The 25876-nt window shown below is 45.0% G+C and overlaps 1 protein-coding gene across 1 annotated transcript in view; it reads left to right on the top strand.

Annotated features, from left to right (window-relative positions):
• ELK4 (ETS transcription factor ELK4) overlaps positions 1 to 25876 on the top strand; it is a 63329-nt gene that overhangs the window by 20611 nt on the left and 16842 nt on the right. The window contains exon 3 of the mRNA XM_075335691.1: positions 546 to 1367. Within this exon, the coding sequence (XP_075191806.1) occupies positions 546 to 1367 (822 nt within the window). The remainder of the gene's footprint in view (positions 1 to 545; positions 1368 to 25876) is intronic.

The raw sequence follows: 25876 nt of genomic DNA, 5'->3' as shown, positions 1-25876 counted from the left end.
AAGGAGTACAAAAGTAACACCTACTTGTTAATTAGGACATTAACTAGCTACACCCCTTTTAGAAAAATGTAGAAAAAAGAAGTATATAAGGCAACGATGCCACAAGTGATATATGATAAAATAATGAAACATTGCACATAGGCATACAAAAATGAGTAAAAATATATCTGAAAGCTACATGAACCAAAACCTTGCTCAGCATGAGTACATTACCTGTGAAAAGTAAGATTTTAATCAATATTTCACTGAACACAAGAACAATTTTGACAAGACTTGTGGTACATAGAACATTTTGTTAACCCATAATATGAAAGTAAGGATAATAATATAACTTTCATTACAAAATCTTGTGAGCACTGTATATTGATTGGCCTGATATAAAATAAGTCAAATATATCCAGCAGCATAGGTAAGATACTTTGTTGATGGATATTATGATGCATTTGCCTGATTTCTCGTCTTATAAGGTGGGATTATGCATTGGGATTTTGGCTCTGTTACTGTTCGTAATATTTTATGGAACTAACTACTCTTCTTCTCTCCAGAATATCATTAAAAAAGTAAATGGGCAGAAGTTTGTGTACAAGTTTGTCTCCTACCCCGATATCCTCACCATGGATCCAGCAACATTGTGTAAAGGTGAAGGAGATCTAGATGGAAGCCCTGGCAATCCTATCAGCACTTGCATCACGCGTGACCAGGAGAACTGTAGCAAGGAGCGGTTATTGTGTCCTCCTGCCAAATCCTCCGGACGCAATGATTACATTCACTCTGGTTTGTACACATCATTCACACTCAATTCCTTGAATTCATCCGGTGTAAAGCTCTTCAAAACGGCAAATATGGAATATACAGTCGATAAGAAAATAACACCAGAGGTTGCTCCATCAGTCATTAGGTTTGTGACCACACCGGCTAAAAACCCTGACCTTGCACCCATTATATCTTTGGCTCCTCCTCATCCTCCAGAACCTCATGAGAAACCCGCAGAGCCTCCTCCAGGTGTCACAATTGGCACCTCTCTCGCTCCCCCACACTCTTCCATCTCACCCATTCCAAAACATTCTCCAGCTTTATCTCCTGATTTAACTAATCAGGATATAGCTGATGAAACAGATTTGGGATCTCCCCAGCTTGATTTTCCTAGCGACATGGAGATAGAGGATGAATCAGAATCCAGGCCTGAGGCCGAAACAGATCTTGAGCCTGAACCCTATGTGCTGGACAATAAGAGCAGTAAGTCTAAAAAGCCCAAAGAGCTGGAGTTGACACCCACGTTGGTTATCACGAGTAGCGATTCCGGCACTCTTGGTATTCTCAGCCCTTCGTTACCCACAGCATCTCTCACACCAGCGTTTTTTTCACAGGTAACACCACTGTTTTTTTTTCATTTACGTGTCTTTAAAGTATGGTATGTCTGGTATTACAGAACTTTGGCTTGATACACAATTCTTTGATTTCCATCCCTTCTGGAGAGACTGAGATTTGTTGCCTTTATCTTGGGATTACATTTTTGATTAATACATGTAGAGACGAAAGTCCTGATTTCACATCTGGGTCATGGTGGACTTTTATTTATCTCCCAATTTTATTGTCAGTCACTTTCTTATTGTAATTTCTTCAATGACTAGATGTCCTTTTTTAACCCACAGTTCACCAGTAGAACTAAGTATTAAGATTAGTTGAAAAGTGAATTTGTTTAGACTGGGAAAAATGTAATGGTTTTATACTAGAAAACTAGCTTAAAATAGCTGTAAAAGCAAAATTAGCATAAAAATGTGCAACATTTCACCATTTCACCCTTCACGTCTCCTGACAAGTGACGAGGAGTTTGTTGGTGGCCAAATCCTCCTAAAGCACCATATATTGAACTGTATGAGTCAAAAACTGTAATTATTTTCATGCATATTTATTTATTTTTTTTATACTTTAAGCTGTTATCTATACAGAAATGGGGGTCATCAGCACCTGGTGATACATACACATAGTCAGTCATACAGAAATATAGTCAGCACATACCACATTTTTTGGGCTGTGAGGAAGACTGTGATTATACAGACAACATAACAGGTTGCTTGGAGTTGCTTCTTTCTGTGAGGTAAAACATTTTCCTGCCTGTTTCATTACAGCAGTGACTGTTTCTGCCGTGTCTGCAGTCCCCTGAACTCCTCATAAATCAAGTCACTGAGGTAGGAGCTTCACTTGCCACTTAGGTCATATGTCGCTGACCAGATTTAAGATGAGCTCAGAGTTCTGGAGACGGGACAGAAGCGCTCAATCTTGTGATGAAACAGGCAGGGAAATGTCTTATCTCACCGAAAGAATCAGCTGCAATCCCATGCTGTCCTGTCTATATACTCTGCTTTGCTTTCTCAAACCGACTAATTAAATGTGGTATGGTCAGACCATGTCCTGTATGGTCAGACACGGCCATTACACAGTACATAGCAGGGGCACATATATAAGATTATGGCAGCACCAGGAACCCTATTGTGAAACTAATTTTTATTCCAAGATTCCAACTCTTTTAACTGTCTTTTTTTAAACTTTTTTTGGCAGCGTTTTTTTGTTTTTGTTTGTGTAGCACAATCTGTATTAAAAATAAAAAAATAGAAATCTTACAATTTTTACATCAGCCACTGGGGCTATATTAGACTCTAGCTTCTTTTTGTTTCAGGAACTAACTCCTGTACATAGACAAAATGGTTGGGTCCAGGCCCTAAAGGGAAGGGCAGCAGTGTGACCTTGCCTATTGTGATTGTTGGAGTTTTTTTGTTTCCGGATTTGTTATAGGGGTGTTATCAGTCATTGGAGTCCTGCCTCTGATGGAGCCTTGCTGTTAACGCTTCCAGATAGGACAGAAAGCAAAGCCATCTATAGATGGCTGTTGACTCAACAATGGTTCGTCCGATCGTTTGGCCAACGGGCTTCTCAGCCCACTCTCCTATACACAGGAGCGCTTGTTTGGCCAAACTCTGTGTTCTTTGAGAAAGCCATCAGCTGACACATCGGCTAGTGGCTTACTCTGGGAGAACTATGCAATTGGCAGTCCCAAATTGGACTTATTCGATCAAAATCTCCACCAGCCATCAGTTGATTGACATCCCCATAGACATTGGATTGTTGTCCGAACCTGGATGTCTGGAATGAGGTAATAGATAAGCTATTATGGGATATTAAACTTATATATGGTTTATATACTCTCAGATGAGTGGTCTCAGCAGATGATTATAGTAAGCTTCTGCCCTGCTTTACAAATAGAGAAGCGGATGTTATACATACTGTTTAGTTACAGAATACAATCGCATTACTGTGTGCAGTATGTGGTGTTCTGTGTTGTAGTATATGCCACCTTGGGTTACATATATACTGCAGTTGGAAGGGCACTAGTTGGTTTCCACCCACTAATACGATCTATGTGCTAGATAGACACGTCAGCTGAGTTTGAAGATCATAGGGATCCTCCCCTGCAAATCCACATTCCCTGGTATTACTGCTTTTCTTGCATGTTTAGTCTTGTCTTGTAATAGATAAGCAAAGCTCAACATGGTACGCTGAACGCCTCCTTTTATCAAACCTTATAGTCCTTTCATACGTCTGCTAATTTTCTAAAAACTTACCATGCTGTTATCACTTGCTGTGTATTTGTGTAATTGAAGGTGTAATGTAACTGCAAACTGTCATACAATGGGAACTGTAAGACTGCGTGTCCACAATCAATATTACTAGCATTTTGGACTCAGTATATTTTCAGAGTCCAAAACGCTGCATTGTAGAGTAGAAATACAGTGGATGGGATTAATACATATCCCATGCCCACTGGGCTTCTTTTTTTACAGTGCCTTGCAAAAGTATTTGGCCCCTTTAAATTTTTCAACCTTTTCCCACATTTAAGGCTTCAAACATGAAGATGAAAATGTTAATGTTATGGTGAAGAATCAACAACAAGTGGGACACAATTGTGAAGTTGAACAAAATTTATTGCTTATTTTAAACTTTTTTTAAAAAGTAAATAACTGAAAAGTGGGGCGTGCAATATTATTAGTCCCCTTTACTTTCAGTGCAGCAAACTCACTCCAGAAGTTCATTGAAGATCTCTGAATGATCCAATGTTGTCCTAAATGACTGATGATGATAAATATTAGCCACTTGTGTGTAATCAAGTCTCCGTATAAATGCACCTGCTCTGTGATAGTCTCAGTGTTTTGTTTAAAGCGCAGATAGCATCATGAAGACCAAGGAACACAACAGGCAGGTCCGTGATACTGTTGTAGAGAAGTTTAAAGCTGGATTTGGTTACAAAAAGATTTCCAAAACTTTAAACATCCCAAGGAGCACTGTGCAAGCGATCTATTGTAATGGATGGAGTATCATACCACTGCAAATCTACCAAGACCCTGCCGTCCATCCAAACATTCATCTGAAACAAGGAGAAGACTGATCAGAGATGCAGCCAAGAGGCCCATGATCACTCTGGATGAACTGCAGAGATCTACAGCTGAGATGGGAGAGTCTGTCCATAGAACAACAATCAGTCGTACACTATACAAATCTGGCCTTTATGGAAGAGTGGCAAGAAGAAAGCCATTTCTCAAAGATATCCATAAAAAGTGTTGTTTAAAGTTTGCCACAAGCCACCTGGGAGACACACTAAAGATGTGGAAGAAGGTGCTCTGGTCAGATGAAACCAAAATCGAACTATTTGGGCACAATGCCAAACGATATGTTTGGCGTAAAAGCAACACAGCTCATCACCCTAAACACACCATCCCCACTGTCAAACATGGTGGTGGCAGCATCATGGTTTGGGCCTGCTTTTCTTCAGCAGGAAAAGGGAAGATGGTTAGAATTGATGGGAAGATGGATGGAGCCAAATACAGGACCATTCTTGAAGAAAACCTGTTGAAGTCTGCAAAAGACCTGAGACTGGGACTGAGATTTGTCTTCCAACAAGACAATGATCCCAAACAAAGCAAAATCTACAATGGAATGGTTCACAAATAAACGTATCCAGGTATTAGAATGGCCAAGTCAAAGTCCAGACCTGAATCCAATCGAGAATCTGTGGAAAGAGCTGGAAACTGCTGTTCACAAACGTTCTCCATCCAACCTCACTAAGCTCCAGCTGTTTGCAAAGGAAGAATGGGCAAGAATTTCAGTCTCTCGATGTGCAAAACTGATAGAGACATACCCCAAGCGATTTGCAGCTGTAATCGCAGCAAAAGGTGGCGCTACAAAGTATTAACTTAAAGGGGACTTATAATATTGCACGCCCTAATTTTCAGTCATTTATTTTTTAAAAAAATAAGCAATACATTTCGTTCAACTTCACAATTGTGTCCCACGTATTGTTGATTCTTCACCATAACATTAAATTTGTTATCTTTATGTTTGAAGCCTGAAATGTGGGAAAAGGTTGAAAAATTCAAGGGGGCCAAATACTTTGGCAAGGCACTGTACGTTTCCAAGCCACGGCATGTAAATTTCTCTTGCAGAGACGCTGATTCTTCTGTGTGCATTTTCTTCATAGACTTGCATTAGATTTGGTATATCTGCAGCTTACAAAAAACACATGCGTTTTCAATGCATAAATGCACCTAAAGCTGCATCTGCACAATCTACACAAACATTTGAGGTATCAATAAAGTTGGTTGAAAGACGGGAAGTTGACCAAATTAATGTGGCACTGAATGGTGTTTTTAACCTTGTTTAAATATAATATGCAGTAGCGGTTTCTGCATCAAACCGTGCAATACCTTGTCACTGGATTTATAGGTCAGCTTCAGTCCTCCTTATGGAAACCACGGTAATGGGTGCACGCAGACAAGGAAAGAGAAGATCCAAACTGATGTCCAAAAAGTAGTAATCAAAGATAGGATTGGGAACCCATGGTATGTTTTTCTGAAATTATTTATTAGGTTAAACAAGGTTAAAACTGATGTCCAAGAAGTAGAAATATGCAGCAGACACCATCCAGTATTCCAAAGTGCTTTAGTCCATCATAAAGTGCAGTTAAAAGTAGCGTGGAGAGAGTCGGGTGCAGGCCCCCTTATGGATGACGGCCGTTTCACACTTCCTTGTGCTTCAACGAGTCCCTTTGAAGCACAAGGAAGTGCGAAACGGCCGTCGTCCATAAGGGGGCCTGCACCCGACACTCTCCCCGCTACTTTTAACTGCACTTTATGATGGACTAAAGCACTTTGGAATACTGGATGGCGTCTGCTGCATATTTCTACTTCTTGGACATCAGTTTTAACCTTGTTTAACCTAATAATTTCAGAAAAACATGCCATGGGTTCCCAATCCTATCTTTGATTACCAGCCAAGGTAAAGCAGACAGCTGTGGGCTGATATGATCAGGTTGGGATGATCCATGGTTTTTGGGCCTTTCCCAGACTAAAAATTCCAGCCTGCAGCCATCCCAGAAATGGCGCATCACATAAGATGCTCCAATTGTGGCACTTCACCTTGGCTCTTCCTGATTGTCCTAGTGCAATGGCAATTGGGGTAATGGCTTTTTGGTTGTTGTCAGCTGTGTAGTGTCAGCTGGCATCAAGCCTTGGTGTTAGTAATGAAGAGGAATCTGTTAGAAACCCTCATTAAAACCCAGTAAGTAAAGGGGAAAAAAAACAAATATTTTTTTAAAAACTTTCCTCGACTCTTGACCTGGTCCACCAATTTACTAAAAAAGAAAAAAAAAAAAAAGCCATACAGATCCGACGTAGTCCACCAAATTCAATGTAGTCCTGAAATGGAACCCTGAAAGACGTAAAAAGAGACAGATAAAGCAATAAAAACAAGAGCCAGTCCCCCATTAACCAATTTATTATGAAAAAAATAAACCCCACAGCTCCAACACATTCCATGGCGTTCCCACAACATACCCTGAATCTGCGACGAGCGGTGATGACATCAGTAGTGTTACCACACATCATTGCTCTTACCTGGTCACACAGAGGGCAGCGTGAGACCCAGATTGTCCATTACTAACCTCAGGGCTTGATGCCAGCTGACACAACACAGCTGACATCAACCCCGACTACCATTACCCCGATTGCCATTTTTAGACTGGGAAGGGCCCAATATCCAAGGACCTTCACAGCCTGATAATATCAGTTGTCTGCTTTACTATGAATGGTTATCAAAAATAGGGAGGACCTCACGCCTTTTTTTTATAATTTATTTATTAGGTTAAGAAAAGCTAAAAACACCCTTTAGTGCCTCATGAAAGGCACTAAAAGGTGCAAGTGTATAATATATAGGGGGTGGGACATTACATTGCTTTGGTCAACTTCCTGTTTGTTCTGCTTTCTTTCTTTCAACCAACTTTATTGAGGCAAAAACGCAAGAAAAAACACAAACTAAGGCTATGTGCGCACGTGTGCGTATTACATGCAGTTACGCTGCGATCTGCACCGCAGCGTAACTGCATGCGTCCTGCGTCCCCTGCGCAGTCTATGGAGATTGTGCAGGAGCCGTGCGCACGTGGCGTATTAGAACGCAGCGATTCGGCTGCTGCCTAAGGTTTGTGATTTATTTAGAAATTCAGCTGCGTAAAAACCTGAACAAACACTGAGGGATGTCATTTTGGTTGATGGGCCGGTGCTGTACATGCCCATTCTGGCTGCCATTACAATAACCACACGTATGTTCTTTTCATGTGATAACCCCAGTAATTATACATGTGAAGTTGTCCTGAATCCCTGAAGAATAGTTTCTAATATTTGCAGAATGTTCCTTACAGATTTCTCCTTCCTTTTACTATCCACTTATTGTTATTGGCTTCAGGTTTATGTAATTTCCTGGAAAACATAAGAACAGTGTGTTTTTCCAGAAAGCCACCTTTTATGTTATTGTCTTCCGGTAATTCATCCCTCTTATACATTTAGCTGTTTTCACCTGGTGCAGAATTAGGCTATGTCCGCACGCTGCGTTCTGTTTTGACAACAAAAATGCACCCTCTGGCAGACTGTTGACAGATGTAAACACTGGGTTTTTTTTTGTTTTTTTTTTTACTAGCAATCCTACCTTCATTAAATATTTAAAACATCAATTTTTATTAGATAAGTTTAAAAATACAAAATAATCCCACACCGTGAGTGAATACACACAACCAACAAAAACAAAACTTCGGACACGATGAGGCCACAATTGGGGACCTCCTTATATGCGGAGTTATTGTGGAAATCTCGGTACTGTCTATCTAGATTAGGGCAAAAAAGTCTAAATACACCCTACATCAGTCTGTCCGCTACCTGTCAATGGAGATATAACTTACGTTACACGCACCCTAAAGTTAAAAAGGTGCCCCCATTCCACGGCGGCTAGCCCTTGGAAGCTGCCCCTAAACTCCCTCACTAGTTCAGATATAGGAAGTTTAGATATTTAAATAATTATTCAAGATGGTCACTTATCTTAAACATTCTCACGGCAGCTTTTCCACATAAATACAGTCCGCAATGAGTCCAAAAGAAAACTCGACGCGTTTCCCCCCATTAGTATGTATTGGGGTTCATCAGGAGTTTAAAGGCACAATCGCCTGTGGAATAAATAATTCAATTAAAAATCCTGTCCCAAAAAAATACCTCTGCACAGATGGAGGTTCCCCATATCTTATTACGTACCGTTCTGATGTTCAGCTGCACATGTGGCAGCAAATGTCCCTCAAAGACGGTGCTTGTGGCAGACCAAGTCACATCATGACCTAAAGCTCTTAAATACATTCCCTAATGGCAAGATGTAACCCACCTGAGTCCGAACCGCCCACTCTCCATGGATACCTGCTTTGTTTATATGCCAGAGCACCCCGTTCCACCAGTCTCTCAAACAGAACGCCGACCGGGTGGTATCACATGATCAAACATGTGACCACTCGGTCCCGCCCCCTTACGTCATTCACTATGCTGATGTACTATCGTAAGTTATTTTACGTTAATAACCAGCCTATTCAGGCTGTCATTTACCTCCTCTGCTGGTGCTATATCCATAGTCATATTTTGTATTCTCATAGTGGAGCGCTATATGGTTTCAAAGAGGAAGCCGGCCGGGCGATGTCATGTGACCGGACATGTGACTGTCCAGTCCCGCCCCATTACGTCATCCACCATGATTACATTATGTCGTAAGATGTTTTGTACTGAAGTAGGACAACATATTGAAGAATGGTGATAAGTGACAGAGAAGCTCTTACATAACAACTTTAATATCGGATGCTCTTCTTTTAGAAAATGGCATACTTCCCAAATCTCCCCTCCCCCCTCCCCCCCCTCCTCTTGTCTCTTTCTAAGATAAAAATAGAAAAATAAAGGGAGTTTAGGGGCAGCTTCCAAGGGCTAGCCGCCGTGGAATGGGGGCACCTATTTAACTTTAGGGTGCGTGTAACGTAAGTTATATCTCCATTGACAGGTAGCGGACAGACTGATGTAGGGTGTATTTAGACTTTTTTGCCCTAATCTAGATAGACCGTACCGAGATTTCCACAATAACCCCGCACATGAAGAGGTCCCCAATTGTGGCCTCATGAGTTTTCTTTTGGACTCATTTGCGGACTGTATTTATGTGGAAAAGCTGCCGTGAGAATGTTTAAGATAAGTGACCATTTTGAATAATTATTTAAATATCTAAACTGCCTATATCTGAACTAGTGAGGGAGTTTAGGGGCAGCTTCCAAGGGCTAGCCGCCGTGGGATGGGGGCACCTTTTTAACTTTAGGGTGCGTGTAACGTAAGTTATATCTCCATTGACAGGTAGCGGACAGACTGATGTAGGGTGTATTTAGACTTTTTTGCCCTAATCTAGATAGACCGTACCGAGATTTCCACAATAACCCCGCACATGAAGAGGTCCCCAATTGTGGCCTCATGAGTTTTCTTTTGGACTCATTTGCGGACTGTATTTATGTGGAAAAGCTGCCGTGAGAATGTTTAAGATAAGTGACCATTTTGAATAATTATTTAAATATCTAAACTGCCTATATCTGAACTAGTGAGGGAGTTTAGGGGCAGCTTCCAAGGGCTAGCCGCCGTGGGATGGGGGCACCTTTTTAACTTTAGGGTGCGTGTAACGTAAGTTATATCTCCATTGACAGGTAGCGGACAGACTGATGTAGGGTGTATTTAGACTTTTTTGCCCTAATCTAGATAGACAGTACCGAGATTTCCACAATAACTCCGCATATAAGGAGGTCCCCAATTGTGGCCTCATCGTGTCCGAATTTTTGTTTTTGTTGGTTGTGTGTATTCACTCACGGTGTGGGATTATTTTGTATTTTTAAACTTATCTAATAAAAATTTATGTTTTAAATATTTAATGAAGGTAGGATTGCTAGTAAAAATTTGATATACTGCCTCTAAAAACAATTTCTTTCTAGTTAGATGTAAACACTGTGTTTGACAAAAAAAGAGGTAAAAACATGCGTTTTAAATGCATTTTCCCTGCGTTTTTGTGCTGCATTTTGGACAGTGCGTTTTTAAAGAAGAAATAAAATATGATAGGACAGGATTTGATAGTCGCAGAATACACAGAAAAAATAGAATAGCATGACTGACTGCAGACAGAGACAGAGCAATGTGATGAGAATGAACTCGGTTGAACCTCTGATGTCAGTTTTGCGACACAGGCAGTAGTGCGGGGCCCACAGTTGTGATGTCAGACCTTCACCTGAGTTCATTCTAATCGCGCGGCTCTGTCTCTGTGTCACGGCCTGATTTGCGGTCACAGGGGAAGGACTCCATCTGTGACCAGAAATCACATGAGTGACGTCCCACTGATCGCGCGGCTTACTTCAGTCACTCGGGTGATTTGCTTTCAAAGGTTGAGGACTCCAGCTGTGGCCGCGGCTAACCTGAGTGACGTCACCGCTGATAGTGCAACTCACTTCAGTTGCTGCGTGAAGCTCACAGAAGGAAGTCTTGTTGTTTGGCGCTCGGTGTGAGCTTCAGATGTAGCAGAGCTGGAAGCGTCGTGGGACCTCGTGTGGATTACTTTGGACCTGGAAAGGTGTTTGGTGGTTAATAAAGTGATGAAAGAGGGTGTTTTTTTTGTCTTTTATTCCAAATAAAGGATTTTTGTGTTTATTTACTTTCACTTACAGATTAACCATGGGTGGTGTCTCATAGACGCCTGCCATGATTAACCACTTAGTGGTAGCTATGGGCTGCCATTAACTCCTTATTACCTCGATTGCCAATGCACCAAGGTAATCGAGATGAGCCGGGTAAGGTCCCGGGACTGTGGCATCTAATGGATGCTGCAATTCCGGGCGGCTGCTAGCTAATATTTTTAGGCTGGGGGGGGGGGGCAGCCTAAAAACGATAGGCTTTCCCAGTCCGAGAATACCAGACAGAAGCTGTGAAGCTTTATCTTGGCTGGGTATCAATTGGGGGTGATACCCGCACGTGTTTTGTTTTTTTTAATTTATTTTACTGCACAATATAGACCCGCCCACGGGCGGCTGTGATTGGTTGTAGTGAGACAGCTGTCACTCAGCGTGGGAGCGCGTCTGACTGCAACCAATCATAGGCACCGGGGGAAGCAGTGAATATGAGATGAGCCTAATGAGCAGCCGGCACTTTCAGAAGCAGGAGAAGCCGCAAGAGCAGTGTGACAGCTGCTCCCGTGATCGGTGAGTATGAAGGAGGGAGAGAGAAAGACCTGTGTTTTTGTTTACAAGAACGGATCCAAAATGCAACCAAAATGCAGTGCAAGCGCACAGCTAAACATTCTGGTTGCGTTTCTACACACCTCATTCATTTCAAAGTGTGGAAAATGTTCACAAAACGCAATGAAGAAGTGACATGCTGCTTTTTTTTACGCAACGATTTTGACAAATATTTATCAAACAAAACGCTGCCGAAAAAAGAGCAACGTGCGGATGGAAATTTTGACTTCTCACAGACTTTGCTGGGGTAGCAAAATGCATGCATTTTGTCAGTGACACGGTGTAGTTCAAAACGCAACATGCACACATAGCCTTAAGCTTACTTTGTCATTTTCAGAGCCCAAATGGAAACAGATGTGACACCACATCTTCCATTCTGACAACATTTGACTGGACCTTTTGTTTTCAAGTTACAGTGGAACTTTGCTTAATGAGTAGCCCAGTTAGCGAGTATTTTGCTGAACGAGCAAAGCTTGCTGTAAATTTGTAACTCTGTTTACGAGAAAGCTTTGCTGTACGAGCAAAATACTCACCGCACACACTTCCGGTTCCGTACATCCACCGCGCTCTAACCCGCTCTTGCAGTCCACACAAACACACACATGTATGCACAAACACACACACAGACAAACAGGCACACACACACACACACACACATATATTATGCTCACCTTACCTTCCTTTCCCACGCTGGCCTCGTGGAACTTGTAGTTCACCCGTACACGCTGTGTATCGGGTAAGCATGTGACCGATGCCGACACTTCTACTCCCAGCGCTCTGACGTCAAAGGCAGGAGCCGCTTGCCTCTGATTGGCCAGCGCGCTGCCTTTGAGTAGCGGCTGACAGGTGAAGGTCCACCCTCGTCGCGATGGTTACCGATACACATCCTGTAGCCACGAGGGAGGAACTTCCGCTGTCAGCCGCTGCTCAACGGCAGCGCGCTGGCCAATCAGAGGCAAGCGGCTCCTGCCTTTTGACGTCAGCGTGCTGGGAGCGGAAGCGTCGGCATTGGTCGCATGGTTACCCGATACACAGCGTGTACGGGCGAACTACAAGTTCCATGAGGCCGGCAAGGGAACGGAAGGTAAGGTGAGCATAATATGTGTGTTTCTGCGTGTTTGTGTGTGTTTGTACGTGTGTGGAATGGGACATTTAACAGGTTGTGGAACGAATTGTCTGCATTGCAATGATTTCCTATGGGAAATCTTGCTTTGCTGAACGAGTAACTTGGTTAACAAGCACACTCCCAGAACGGATTGTTCTCGTTAACCAAGGTTCCACTATAAAAATGAAATTAGTGTTTGACTGCAAAGATGTAAAAAAAAAATGGTAACATAAAAATGATATAGAAATTTTGTATCGCTGTGATCTTGCTATTCTGCACAATAATTACAGGACATTTTATTAGATTATAAGGGGGACTGTTGCCCTATAGATAGGTGTTCCCTGGATCGAAAGTTAGCTCCCTAGCTACTGTTTAGGGCAGGGGTGGGGAACCTTTTTAATGCCGAGGGCCATTTGGAATTTTCTACCAACCTTCGGGGGCCGCACAAAACTATCAACTTAAAATTACCCTGCTATACTTAGTCAAACAATTAACTCATCGTGGCGGCTGAAGCTTCTTGTTTTTGGTGCGGCTATATTATTCAATATTGATCTTATTGCTTCTCACAACTGTTTTTCCACGTTTGTGTCAGCTGGGACTGCTGTAAATACATCACAGGAGATGCTGAGGGCATATACATCACAGGAGATGCTGAGGGCATATACATCACAGGAGATGCTGAGGGCATATACATCACAGGAGATGCTGAGGGCATATACATCACAGGAGATGCTGAGGGCATATACATCACAGGAGATGCTGAGGGCATATACATTGCTGGGAGAACTAGACATCACTGGGGAGGGCTGGGAGGACTAGACATCACTGGGGAGGGCTGGGAGGACTAGACATCACTGGGGAGGGCTGGGAGGACTAGACATCACTGGGGAGGGCTGGGAGGACTAGACATCACTGGGGAGGGCTGGGAGGACTAGACATCACTGGGGAGGGCTGGGAGGACTAGACATCACTGGGGAGGGCTGGGAGGACTAGACATCACTGGGGAGGGCTGGGAGGACTAGACATCACTGGGGAGGGCTGGGAGGACTGGACATCACTGGGGAGGGCTGGGAGGACTGGACATCACTGGGGAGGGCTGGGAGGACTGGACATCACTGGGGAGGGCTGGGAGGACTGGACATCACTGGGGAGGGCTGGGAGGACTGGACATCACTGGGGAGGGCTGGGAGGACTAGACATCACTGGGGAGGGCTGGGAGGACTGGACATCACTGGGGAGGGCTGGGAGGACTAGACATCACTGGGGAGGGCTGGGAGGACTAGACATCACTGGGGAGGGCTGGGAGGACTAGACATCACTGGGGAGGGCTGGGAGAACTAGACATCACTGGGGAGGGCTGGGAGGACTAGACATCACTGGGGAGGGCTGGGAGGACTAGACATCACTGGGGAGGGCTGGGAGGACTAGACATCACTGGGGAGGGCTGGGAGGACTAGACATCACTGGGGAGGGCTGGGAGGACTAGACATCACTGGGGAGGGCTGGGAGGACTAGACATCACTGGGGAGGGCTGGGAGGACTAGACATCACTGGGGAGGGCTGGGAGGACTAGACATCACTGGGGAGGGCTGGGAGGACTAGACATCACTGGGGAGGGCTGGGAGGACTGGACATCACTGGGGAGGGCTGGGAGGACTGGACATCACTGGGGAGGGCTGGGAGGACTGGACATCACTGGGGAGGGCTGGGAGGACTGGACATCACTGGGGAGGGCTGGGAGGACTGGACATCACTGGGGAGGGCTGGGAGGACTAGACATCACTGGGGAGGGCTGGGAGGACTGGACATCACTGGGGAGGGCTGGGAGGACTAGACATCACTGGGGAGGGCTGGGAGGACTAGACATCACTGGGGAGGGCTGGGAGGACTAGACATCACTGGGGAGGGCTGGGAGGACTAGACATCACTGGGGAGGGCTGGGAGGACTAGACATCACTGGGGAGGGCTGGGAGGACTAGACATCACTGGGGAGGGCTGGGAGGACTAGACATCACTGGGGAGGGCTGGGAGGACTAGACATCACTGGGGAGGGCTGGGAGGACTAGACATCACTGGGGAGGGCTGGGAGGACTAGACATCACTGGGGAGGGCTGGGAGGACTAGACATCACTGGGGAGGGCTGGGAGGACTAGACATCACTGGGGAGGGCTGGGAGGACTAGACATCACTGGGGAGGGCTGGGAGGACTAGACATCACTGGGGAGGGCTGGGAGGACTAGACATCACTGGGGAGGGCTGGGAGGACTAGACATCACTAGGGAGGATTATATATCACTTGGGAGGGCTGGGAGAAATTTAAGGACATTGCTAGGGGTTCTGACATACCAGGGGGGCACAGGCAGCAGTGTGAAGGCCGCAGGGGCATAGGCAGCAGTGTGGAGGCCACAGGGGCACAGGCTGCCGTGGGGAGGCCACAGGGGCACAGGCTGCCGTGGGGAGGCCACAGGGACACAGGCTGCCGTGGGGAGGCCACAGGGGCACAGGCTGCCGTGGGGAGGCCACAGGGGCACAGGCTGCCGTGGGGGAGAGTGAGGAGCACAGGCTGCCGTGGGGGAGAGTGAGGAGCACAGGCTGCCGTGGGGGAGAGTGAGGAGCACAGGCTGCCGTGGGGGAGAGTGAGGAGCACAGGCTGCCGTGGGGGAGAGTGAGGAGCACAGGCTGCCGTGGGGGAGAGTGAGGAGCACAGGCTGCCGTGGGGGAGAGTGAGGAGCACAGGCTGCCGTGGGAATGCACGAGGAGGACGGGACACTGCACGGAGAACAGGCTGCAGTGGGAATGCGCAAGGTGGATGGGACGCTGCACGGAGCACAGGCTGCAGTGGGGATGTGCAGGGGCACACACAGGCATGGGAGCACAAACACACCTGTCGGACGCTGAGGTAGTAGCTTCTCTTCTGTGGAAAAAGAGCGAGTTGAGCGCTAACTCCACCCACAAAGTACGTCCTCACGCTAGCATGAGGACGTAAGCCATACAGGGTTTAAAGGGCCAGCAGCAAGCAAGACGCTGCTGCCTCCCGAGCTCTGTGGACTGTGCAATGTGCCCGGGGGCCGCAGAAAAGGTCATGGCGGGCCGCATACGGCCCGCGGGCCGGAGGTTCCCCACCCCTGGTTTAGGGGATAACTTATCACTGCTCCAATCTTCCTTAAGAACCATGGTCTGCAGAGCCCCATGAAGAATCCAGCGGGGATGCACAAGCTCAGACTATTCATTATCTATGGGACTGCTGAAAAAGGAGAGTAGAGTACCTGCTGTCCCAAAGACAGTGATTGGAGCAGAGGTTGTTCCAGTTGTTGGACCACCAGCAATCAATAAGTTATCGCCTATATTATGGTTAGGTAGGCTATGACTTTGGATTCTGGGTATGTATGTTTCTGTGTATATATTTGTGTACACACCGTGCTCCAAATTATTACTCTATTATTCGGACTGTAAAACATACTGTACCATAAGACACACCTACACTACAGTTCAAAAGTTTAGGGTCACTTAGATATTTCCTTATTTTTGAAAGGAAACCACATTTTTTTTCAATGAAGCTAACAAATTAAACAGAAATACACTCTATAATTTGTTAATGTGGTAAATGACTATTCTAGCTGCTAACGTCTGGAATTTAATGCAATATCTACATAGGTTTATAGAGGCCCATTTCCAACAACCACCACTCCAGTGTTCTAATGGTACATTGTGTTTGCTAACTTTGTTAGAAGGCTAATGGATGTTTAAAAATCCCTTGAAAATGTTAGCACAGCTGAAAACAGTTTTGCTGATTAGAGAAGCTATAAAATTGACCTTCCTTTGAGCTAGTTGAGAATCTGAAGCATTACATATGTTGGTTCCATTAAACTCTCAATATGGCCAGAAAAAGTGAACTTTCATGTGAAACTTGACAGTCTATTCTTGTTCTTAAAAATGAAGGATATTCCATGCGAGAAATTGCCAAGAAACTGAAGAATTCCTACAACGGTGTGTACTACTCCCTTCAGAGGAGAGCACAAACAGGCTCTAACCAGAGTAGAAAGAGAAGTGGGAGGCCCTGCTGCAGAACTGAGCAACAAGACACGTACATTAGAGTCTCTAGTTTGAGAAATTGACGCCTCACAGGTCCTCAACTGGCAGCTTCATTAAATAGTACCCGCAAAACGCCAGTGTCACCGTCTACAGTGAAGAGGCGACTCCGGGATGCTGGCCTTCAGGACCGAGTGGCAAAGGAAAAGCCATATCTGAAACTGGCTAATAAAAGGAAAAGATTAATATGGGTAAAAGAACACCGACATTGGACAGAGTAATATTGGAAAAAAGTGTTTTGGACAGACGAATCGAAGTTTGAGGTGTTTGGATCACAAAGAAGATGATTTGTGAGACGCAGAACAACTGAAAAGATGCTGGAAGGGTGCCTGACGCCATCTGTCAAGCATGGCGGGGGTAATGTGATGGTCTGGATTTGCTTTGGTGTTGGTAAAGTGGGAAATTTGTACAAGGTAAAAGGGATTTTGAGTAAGGAAGGCTATCGCTCCATTTTGCAACGCCATGCCATACCCTGTGGACAGCGCTTGATTGGAGCCAATTTCATCCTACAACAGAACAATGACCCAAAACACACCTCCAAATTATACATGAACTATTTAGGGAAGAAAAACCAAAAAAGGATCCCAGTGATCAATTATACCAGTATATAGAATAAAAGGAAGACCGCTGGTAAGTAAAAGAGATCAAAAACAAATTATATGGTGAAATACACAGAATTTTTAATAATAAAGTGTGCGTGACATAAGGACAGACAGTATAGGCGAACAGAGTCTTAAAGTCGCCAGACACAAAGAATGCACAAACATCACCAGCAGATGGAAAGCCAGCTACTAAACACGTGGGTCAGATTACAAACAGGCCAAATAGCCAGGAGAAAGAAAGGAAAAGCACATGAGTCAAGGGGTAGATTACCCATAGAAAGCTTTCCCTAAAACAGTGCCAATGACATGTCATGTAATAAAGTTATGGCAAATTTACCTTGAGCCATGTTAAAGCTGTTTAGCAGGCAGGCTGGTGGTGGTGGGCGGGGCCTCAATATTTAGGGAAGAAGCAGTAAGCTGGTTTTCTATCTGTAATGGAGTGGCAGCCCAGTCACTAGATCTCAACCCTATTGAGCTGTTGTGGGAGCAGCTTGACCGTATGGTACGCCTATAGTGCCCATCAAGCCAATGCAACTTGTGGGAGGGGCTTCTGGAAGCATGGGGGGGAAATATCTCCAGATTACCTCATCAAATTAACAGCTAGAATGCCAAAGGTCTGCAAAGCTGAAATTGCTTTAAAGGAGCATTCTGTGACTAGAGCAAAAGAAAGAAGGAGAAAATTATTATTTTCAGGAAAAATCATTATTTCTAACCTAGTCAATGTCTGGACGATATTTTCTATTCAATATGCAACTCATTTGATAAAAGTATGATTTTTCATGGAAAAGACTAAATTGTTTGGGTGACCCCAAACTTTTGAACTGTAGTGTAGGTTTTAGAGGCAAAAAAATAGTTTAAGCAAAAAAGGTGCTTATGACACACTGTTATGGTGGATGTTCTGCTGATGCTGTTGTTTTTCCATACAGAGTAGATATTGGCTGCCATCTTGCAGGCTTCACTGAGAGCACATACCTTTTGCATCTTGTGCAGACAGGTTGCAGGTAGCAGCTTTTCTATCAGCATAGCGTCTTATCTTACCACGTCATACTCATGTGGAACCGTCCTTCTTGGTCTGCATATCTTGATCCATCCACAAAGAGCGTTAACTCAGGGTCTTCCAAGGATATATCCATCACTTTATCAAATTCATAGGCTTCCTGCCTCATGAGAGCAAGGCAATCATGTAGAGCGATGCCAGTTGTCACCTCACTCCCCCGGATCCAACGGTTCACGATGTGGGGCTTGATAGGGCTCAGTCACCCCCCCTCTCCAGTGGACAGTGTGCACACATGCAGGATCCAGGATGCTGATCTGGGGGGACTCTCCGGCCCTGGAAGGGGGATGAGGAGCAGGGCGTGCCAGGCATTGGAGAGGCCCCATATGTGCCCCCGGGGGATAGCATGGCAGGGCCACAGAAGACTAAAGTTCCCAAGCCAATCAGGGAAAATCACAGATATAGAGCGGGCCACGGAAAGCTCATAAGCCTCCTAGAGAAGGCACAGGGCAGGGGATGGAACCTGGCAATCAACGGGCAGGAGATAGGTCAGGATATGGCACCCCTGCTCAGATGGCCGACGTGCATAAAGGCCCTGGAGTGTTATGATTCAGGGACCGAGGAGTATCAAAAAAAAGGGGAAGGCCAAAAGGTAATAGAGTAGCTGTAACCTTAACCCCTTAACGACCGCGGGCCGTAAAATTACGTCCTAAATGACATAATGTTACTGCCCGCGGTCCTCCGGCGGCAGCATGCCGCGATCGGCGCACATCTCAGCTGATTTTCACAGCTGAGATGTGTGCCTGCTAGGCACGAGCAGAATCGTTATCTGCTCGTGCCGATTAACCCCTTATATGGCGCTGTCAATACATGACAGCGCCATTATAAGCGCGATTGCGGTAATATTTTCCTTACCGCCCGATACCGGAAGTCACGTGACGCAATCACGTGACTCCCGATAGTTGTCATGGTAGCACAGGGTCATGTGATGACTCCTGTACTACACCTGACTTGGTTTCACTTTCGCTGTGCCCGGGGCACAGCAAAAGAGAAAGACAGCGTATCTGCTGTTTACAGCCTTGCAGCTGTGATCAGCAGATACTGCAGAGCGATCGGAATGCTGATCGCAATAGCCCCCTAGGGGGACTAGTAAAATAAAAAAAAAAACTTAAAAAATAAGTTTAAAAAAATTAAAAAAAAACCTAAAAGTTCAAATCACCCCCCATTCGCCCCATTGAAAATTAAAGGGTTAAAAAAATAAAAAATATACACACATTTGGTATCGCCGCGTTCAGAAACGCCCAATCTATCAAAATATAAAATCAATTAATCTGATCAGTAAACGGCGTAGCGGCAAAAAAATTCCAAACGCCAAAACGACGTTTTTTTGTCGCCACAACTTTTGCGCAAAATGCAATAAGAGGCAATCAAAACGTAGCATCTGCGCAAAAATGGTACCGTTAAAAACGTCAGCTCGAGACGCAAAAAATAAGCCGTCATTGAGCCTAAGATCCCGAAAAATGAGAACGCTACGGGTCACAGAATATGACGTAAAACGTGCGCCACTTTTTTCGGACAAACTTCCGATTTTTTTTTAACCCCTTATATAAAAGTAAACCTATACATGTTTGGTGTCTACGAACTCGCACTGACCTGAGGCATCACACCCACACATCAGTTTTACCACATAGTGAACACAGTGAATAAAATATCTCAAAAACCATAGTGCTATCGCACTTTTTTTGCAATTTTTCAGCATTTGGAATTTTTTTGCCATTTTCTAGTACACAATATGGTAAAACTGATGGTTTCATTTAAAAGTACAGCTCGTTCCGCAAAAAATGAGCCCTCACATGACCATATTGACTGAAAAATAAAAAGTTACGTCTCTCAGAAAAAGAATGGCGAAAAAAAAAAACGGAAAGCGAAAAATCGGCCGGTCGTGAAGGGGTTAATGGACTGCAGACCTAATCCTGACACACAATTAGAAGTAGCCGTGGGACAAGCCTACGATGACCTAGTCATCTCGACACAGCCGGAGAACTAAATATTCTTACAGATAGAGATATAAGAAAGCTAATCTGCCTCGGAGCAATCCCCAAAGATATAGAAAATAAAAGAGCGGGCAGCACTCTGCGGTAGCTTTAGACAGCTTTATTTTTTGATGCTGACAGGTATAACAGACATGAGGGAGTGGAGGGAGGGGAGCACGAGGACGACGGTACCGTTTCGCACCTCTAGGGGCGATTTCACGGGTCCATACAAAGTTTGCTAAGCTGTCTAAAGCTACCGCAGAGTGCTGCCCGCTCTTTTATTTTCTATGAATTGATGGCTTCGTCTGGGCAATAGCACCACGGTTGAGACAGCAGCTTCCATCATACCAGGAATTTTTTCAGGATTATGCCCGATGTTCTAAAGCAACAACCACACTGCTTAGTGGTGAAACGGGATTATCTTACTACCTCTTGAATAGGGTAAGCAGTTCTGTGCACTTTTCCTTCTATGTTATCCCCAAAGATATAGATAGCCCCACCACATGTAAAGACTATGGTGATATAGGAAAACACAATACAAAGCAAGAAAAAAAACAGATTCAGCAAAGGTGAGGCCCAAACTATCTTTATAGGAAAGGATAGGAAGGAGCAACTGTCTGCAGCCGTAAAAACCCTAATAAATACCAGCACGCCTGATATGGAAAAAAACCCTGAGGTCACACAACCTCTCCCCCACTGTATCAGCACACTGTTACTGGAATCCAAAAACACTAATCTAGATGAGGGACTGAATTAATACCAAGCATGGCAAAACACTTTGCAGAATCATGAAGCTAAGTATACAGACACTCCCAGCAGGGAATGATCCAATTTCACCAAGTACTCCACACAGACAAAATAGGAATCAAGCATTAGTATCAAAGCAGAAAAAACAACAAGAAAGTGGAAACAATAACTTGGACTATATAACTGAGCAGTTTTCTCCTGTTACTTGCCGCTGCTCAATGGATATCCTGTGTGTTAAAGGGAACCTGTCACCTAGAATATGCGTTCTGACCTATCGGCAGACGCATGTGTGCCCTAATTACACCTCCCGACCCATCCCTGTGTTGTAAAATTGTATAATATGAAAGTAATAAAAAACGTTTTATTACCTTCATATTTCGTATTTAAATAGCAGGGAATGTGGTCACAGGGGCGGCGCCTTGCCCTATGGACTTCTGCATGTTTCCGTGGTATCACGCCCCTGTGGGCGTGATACCATGGAGCGACGTCCCCATCGCTCATTCTTTCCTGCGCGCATTGCAGCAGGCTTCGTTTCCAGGTGTTCAATCGCCGGCTTCAGACGCGCACTGCGCATGCGCAGTGCGCGTCTGAAACTGACAAGGAGAACCCGGAAGAGAAGCCTGCTGCAATGGTGAAAAGAGAGAAAATCTCTTTTAATTTTGCCCGCTATTAGTTTCCCCAATCATTCTCAGCGGTAAGCACTAATAAGAAAGCAGGAGTGGCCATATTAATTTCCCACACCTACCCATTTCAGGTGACTGCGTGGGAGGCAGACCTTATGGGGCCTGTTTTTATTGTACGGGGTACTTTGTGCGGAAAGCAGGTGATCCGGTGTAACTGAATCCGGTGGAAGTGTTGAATAGGGAGAGACGGGAGGGCCTCTTTTTGGGATTAGATGCAGAAAAGGTGTTCGACAGGTTGGATTGGTCCTTTTATGTTTGCTTTACTGGATCACTTCGGCCTGTCGGGGCCTTTTATTTTGGCGCTGAGGGGATTGTACGCCTCCCCTTCTGCGGCAATACTTCTACCTCATGCCCACTCGGGTTCCTTGCCCATCCGAAATTGCACGCAGCAGGGATGTCCATTGTCCCCGCTATTGTATGTACTTAGTATCAAACCACTGGCTGCTCAAATTCGACTGAACCCTGACATTATGGGGGGTGTGTGTTAGGGCTACATCCTTCAAGGTGGCTCTGTTTGCGGATGATGTTTTACTGTCCTTGACCAACCCTATAGTCTCTCTTCCAAATTTACATGAGGTATTAGCCCAATATGCTGAATTCTCAGGGTATAAATTAAACTCTGATAAAACTGAGGCGTTGCCTATTAATATACCAGAACCTAAATTACAGCAGCTCAAACAAAATTTTAAATACACTTGATGCACAGATTCTTTACGATACTTGGGAGTTAAGATTACCCCTAGTTATAAGACAGTAGATCAGGCAAACTTTCCTCCCCTAATACGTGAAGTAGAAAATCAACTCAAGAAGTGGTCCTCTTTGCAGATTTCTTTCCTCGGTAAAATTGCCACTGTCAAAATGTCTATTCTCCCTAGATTCCTCTACCTTTCTGAAACACTCCCAGTATGGGCACCTATGGGGGTCTTAAAAAAAATGCAGTCAACCCTCATGAAGTTTTATTTGGCATTCAGGAAGGCATCACATTCCCGATTCTGTCCTCTGTGCAGCTCGGATGAGGGGGTGTTTGTCGTGTCCGAACCTCACTCTATTATTTCGCCTCGCAGTGACGCTGTTTAGCTTCATGGACAACTCTGGCTTACAACAAATGGACGGAGATCGAGAAGCTTTGGCTGGCACCCTTTCATCCAAGCTCTCTAATATGGGGTCGCCCGTATGACATACCGTATTTTTTCGTTTTATAAGACACACCCCAAATTTGGAGGGAAAAAAAGGTACAAAAAAAAAAAATATGGGGTTCGTTTATAATCTGGTGGTATCTTACCACGGAGGGGGGCCTGCAGAGGAGCAGGGGTCAAAGGAGGCAGGGGCGGTACTGTAGTACTGCAAGTAGTATAGAGGGGGGCCCAGATACTCAGTGCGGGTGCTGCTCTGTGCGGGGCCGCTGTCACTCTGCTGCGTGCGGGGCCGCTCTCACTCTGCTCCGTGGGGGGCCGCTGTCACTCTGCTCCGTGCGGGGCCGGCGCTGTCACTCTGCTCCGTGCGGGGTCGGCGACGCCGCTCTGCTCTGTGCGGGGCTGGTGATGGCGCAGCCGAGCAGAACGGAGGAGCCGTGCACAGAGCAGCCGAGCAGAACGGAGCGGCTCCAAACAGAACAGAGCAGCGCTGCCCGATTCACAAAACAGCGTTGCACAGACCAGCAGCGCTGGCAGCACAGTGCATTGCACAGAGCATGTCCCTGCCTCCTTTGACCCCTCTGCACAACCCCCCGGTAAGCTACATTTGGATTTTAAGACGCACCCCTCATTTTCCTCCCAAAGTTTTGGGAGGAAAAGTGCGTCTTATAATCCGAAAAATACGGTACCTTCTAAAGATCTTTTGGGACCCATGGCCCTCACAAGGGATATTTGGCGGCAGTAGAGACTGAAGTTCCAGTTGGCGATTCATGCCTCTCTTCTGACCCCTTTCCTGTTTACCCCACACATCACTGAGGGCATGAGCCCAGGGGTGATGGCCCAATGGACAAAAGCCGGTCTTTTTTGCTTTTGGGACATAGTAAATCCAGTCACGCTAAAATTGAAATCATTTACAGACCTACGGGATAATTTCCACACTCTTACATGAAGAGATGGGAGGGTTGGATAGGCCGTTCTTTACCGGAATCATTCTGGTCTGTGGTGTGGTCTAGAGCATTTCGGTCTTCTGTGAGCACTCTCTATGGAGAATCTAGTTAAAGTTCTTATGACATGGTATCATACCCCAGACCTTCTAGATAGATTTAATTGTGCCTTCCCAGATAGATGTTGGAGGTGTGGCGGAGGGGGGGGCATCCCTATATCATATTTTTTGGATGTGTCCAGGGATTACGTGTTTCTGGACTGAGGGGGGAGTCTTTAATACGAGAGGTAATTGATAGAGTGATTAGCAGAGACTCGGTGACATATCTACTAAATGTATTACCATCATCATTAGGCAGGTGGGAAATAAAACTTGTCCTACATATCCTTACGGCCGCTAAATACTTACTATCCTTATTTTGGAAGAGGGTGGCCCCTCCATCATCAGTTTCAGATTTATATGCCGGGGTTAAGGATGTTAGAGTTATGGAATGGTTGACAGCACAGCTCCATGATACAATGGATACGTTTAATCTGACGTGGACTGCTTGGGATACTCCTGTGGATAATCTTCAGATTTGACGGGTCGTTCAGGAGGGTTTTGCACAGACCCCTGGGTGCAGGTCTGTATTTAGGGAGGGGTTATTTGCTTGCTGGGTACTTTTTGATTTCTAGTATGAGAATTCGCTTCCTCTTGTATGGTAGAATATTCATAAGAATCTGGTTCTAAGATCAGAGACTGTACTGTTTTGATGTATGGTTCTGCATGTCTGTGAAATGTACTGTTCATTTATTACCTGTGATTGTTATTATAATTGTATAAATCTTTTCAAAATAAAAAGTTGAAGGGAAAAAAAAGAGATCCTGTAACATAGACTTGTTGTAAATGCTGTTTATTAACTATTTTGTGTGTTACGCCTTTCTGTTTTAAAAGCAGAATGTTTTTAAAATTGCCAATTTTTATACATTTTTGTCAGACTTTAGATATTTTCAGATCTAAATCTACCACGAACCTAAAGTACAATGTGTTTAAAAAACAATCACTGAAATATATAGAACCAGGTAATTAGCGCATAAAGTGATACGTCAGATTTGAAAAAAAACAATTGGTCTTGTATGGAAGGTGAAAATCTGGCTTCGACGGTAAGGGGTTAAAAGTGTGAGACTATAATACCGTATGATGAGTCATGCTATGGGATAATACTACACAAGCTGTCACCGACAAACTGGAAATTACAGTAGGTAATATCCTGTGCACATAGAGCTACATCGTATGTTTATAAGGCTTTTATACAGTACTAGAAGGTGGCCCGATTCTACGCATCGGGTATTCTAGAATTTACGTATTGTGTAGTTCATGTATGATTTTTGTTATATATATATATATAGAGAGAGATGTTGTTGTCTGTAGTTACCAAGTGTTTGTGTAGGCGCTGTACATGTTCTGGGTGTTGTCTGGGTGTGACGGGGGGTGAGAGCGGTGTTGTATGTGTGTTGCGTGTGTTGCGTTGTTTGTGGAGCGCTGTGTGTCTGTAGCGTTGTGTGTGTGTTGCGCGGTTTGTGTGTGTGTGGTGTGTTTTGGGGGGAGGTATGTTTTGAGCAATGTGTGTGTTGTGCGGTATGTGCGTATATTTGTGTGTGCCGCGGTGTTTGTGTGTGCAGCGTTGTCTGTGTGTGCAGCGTTGTCTGTATGTGTGGGTGTCTGTGTAGGGCAGTTGTTTGTGGTTCCCAGTGTGTGTGTGTGTGTGTGGTGTGTTGTGCAGTGCGCGCGCGTGTGTGTGTGTGTGTGTGTGTGTGTGTGTGTGTGTGTGTGCATCAGCCTCTCTTCTCTCAGCCTACCTCTCCCAGCCTCCCTCCTCCCAGCCTCCCTCAGCATCAGCCTCCCTCTC

Source organism: Anomaloglossus baeobatrachus, chromosome 2, assembly GCF_048569485.1.
Source record: "Anomaloglossus baeobatrachus isolate aAnoBae1 chromosome 2, aAnoBae1.hap1, whole genome shotgun sequence".
Taxonomy (NCBI): domain Eukaryota; kingdom Metazoa; phylum Chordata; class Amphibia; order Anura; family Aromobatidae; genus Anomaloglossus; species Anomaloglossus baeobatrachus.
Note: the sequence above shows the minus strand (reverse complement) of the source record. Positions and strands in the feature narration are given on the sequence as shown.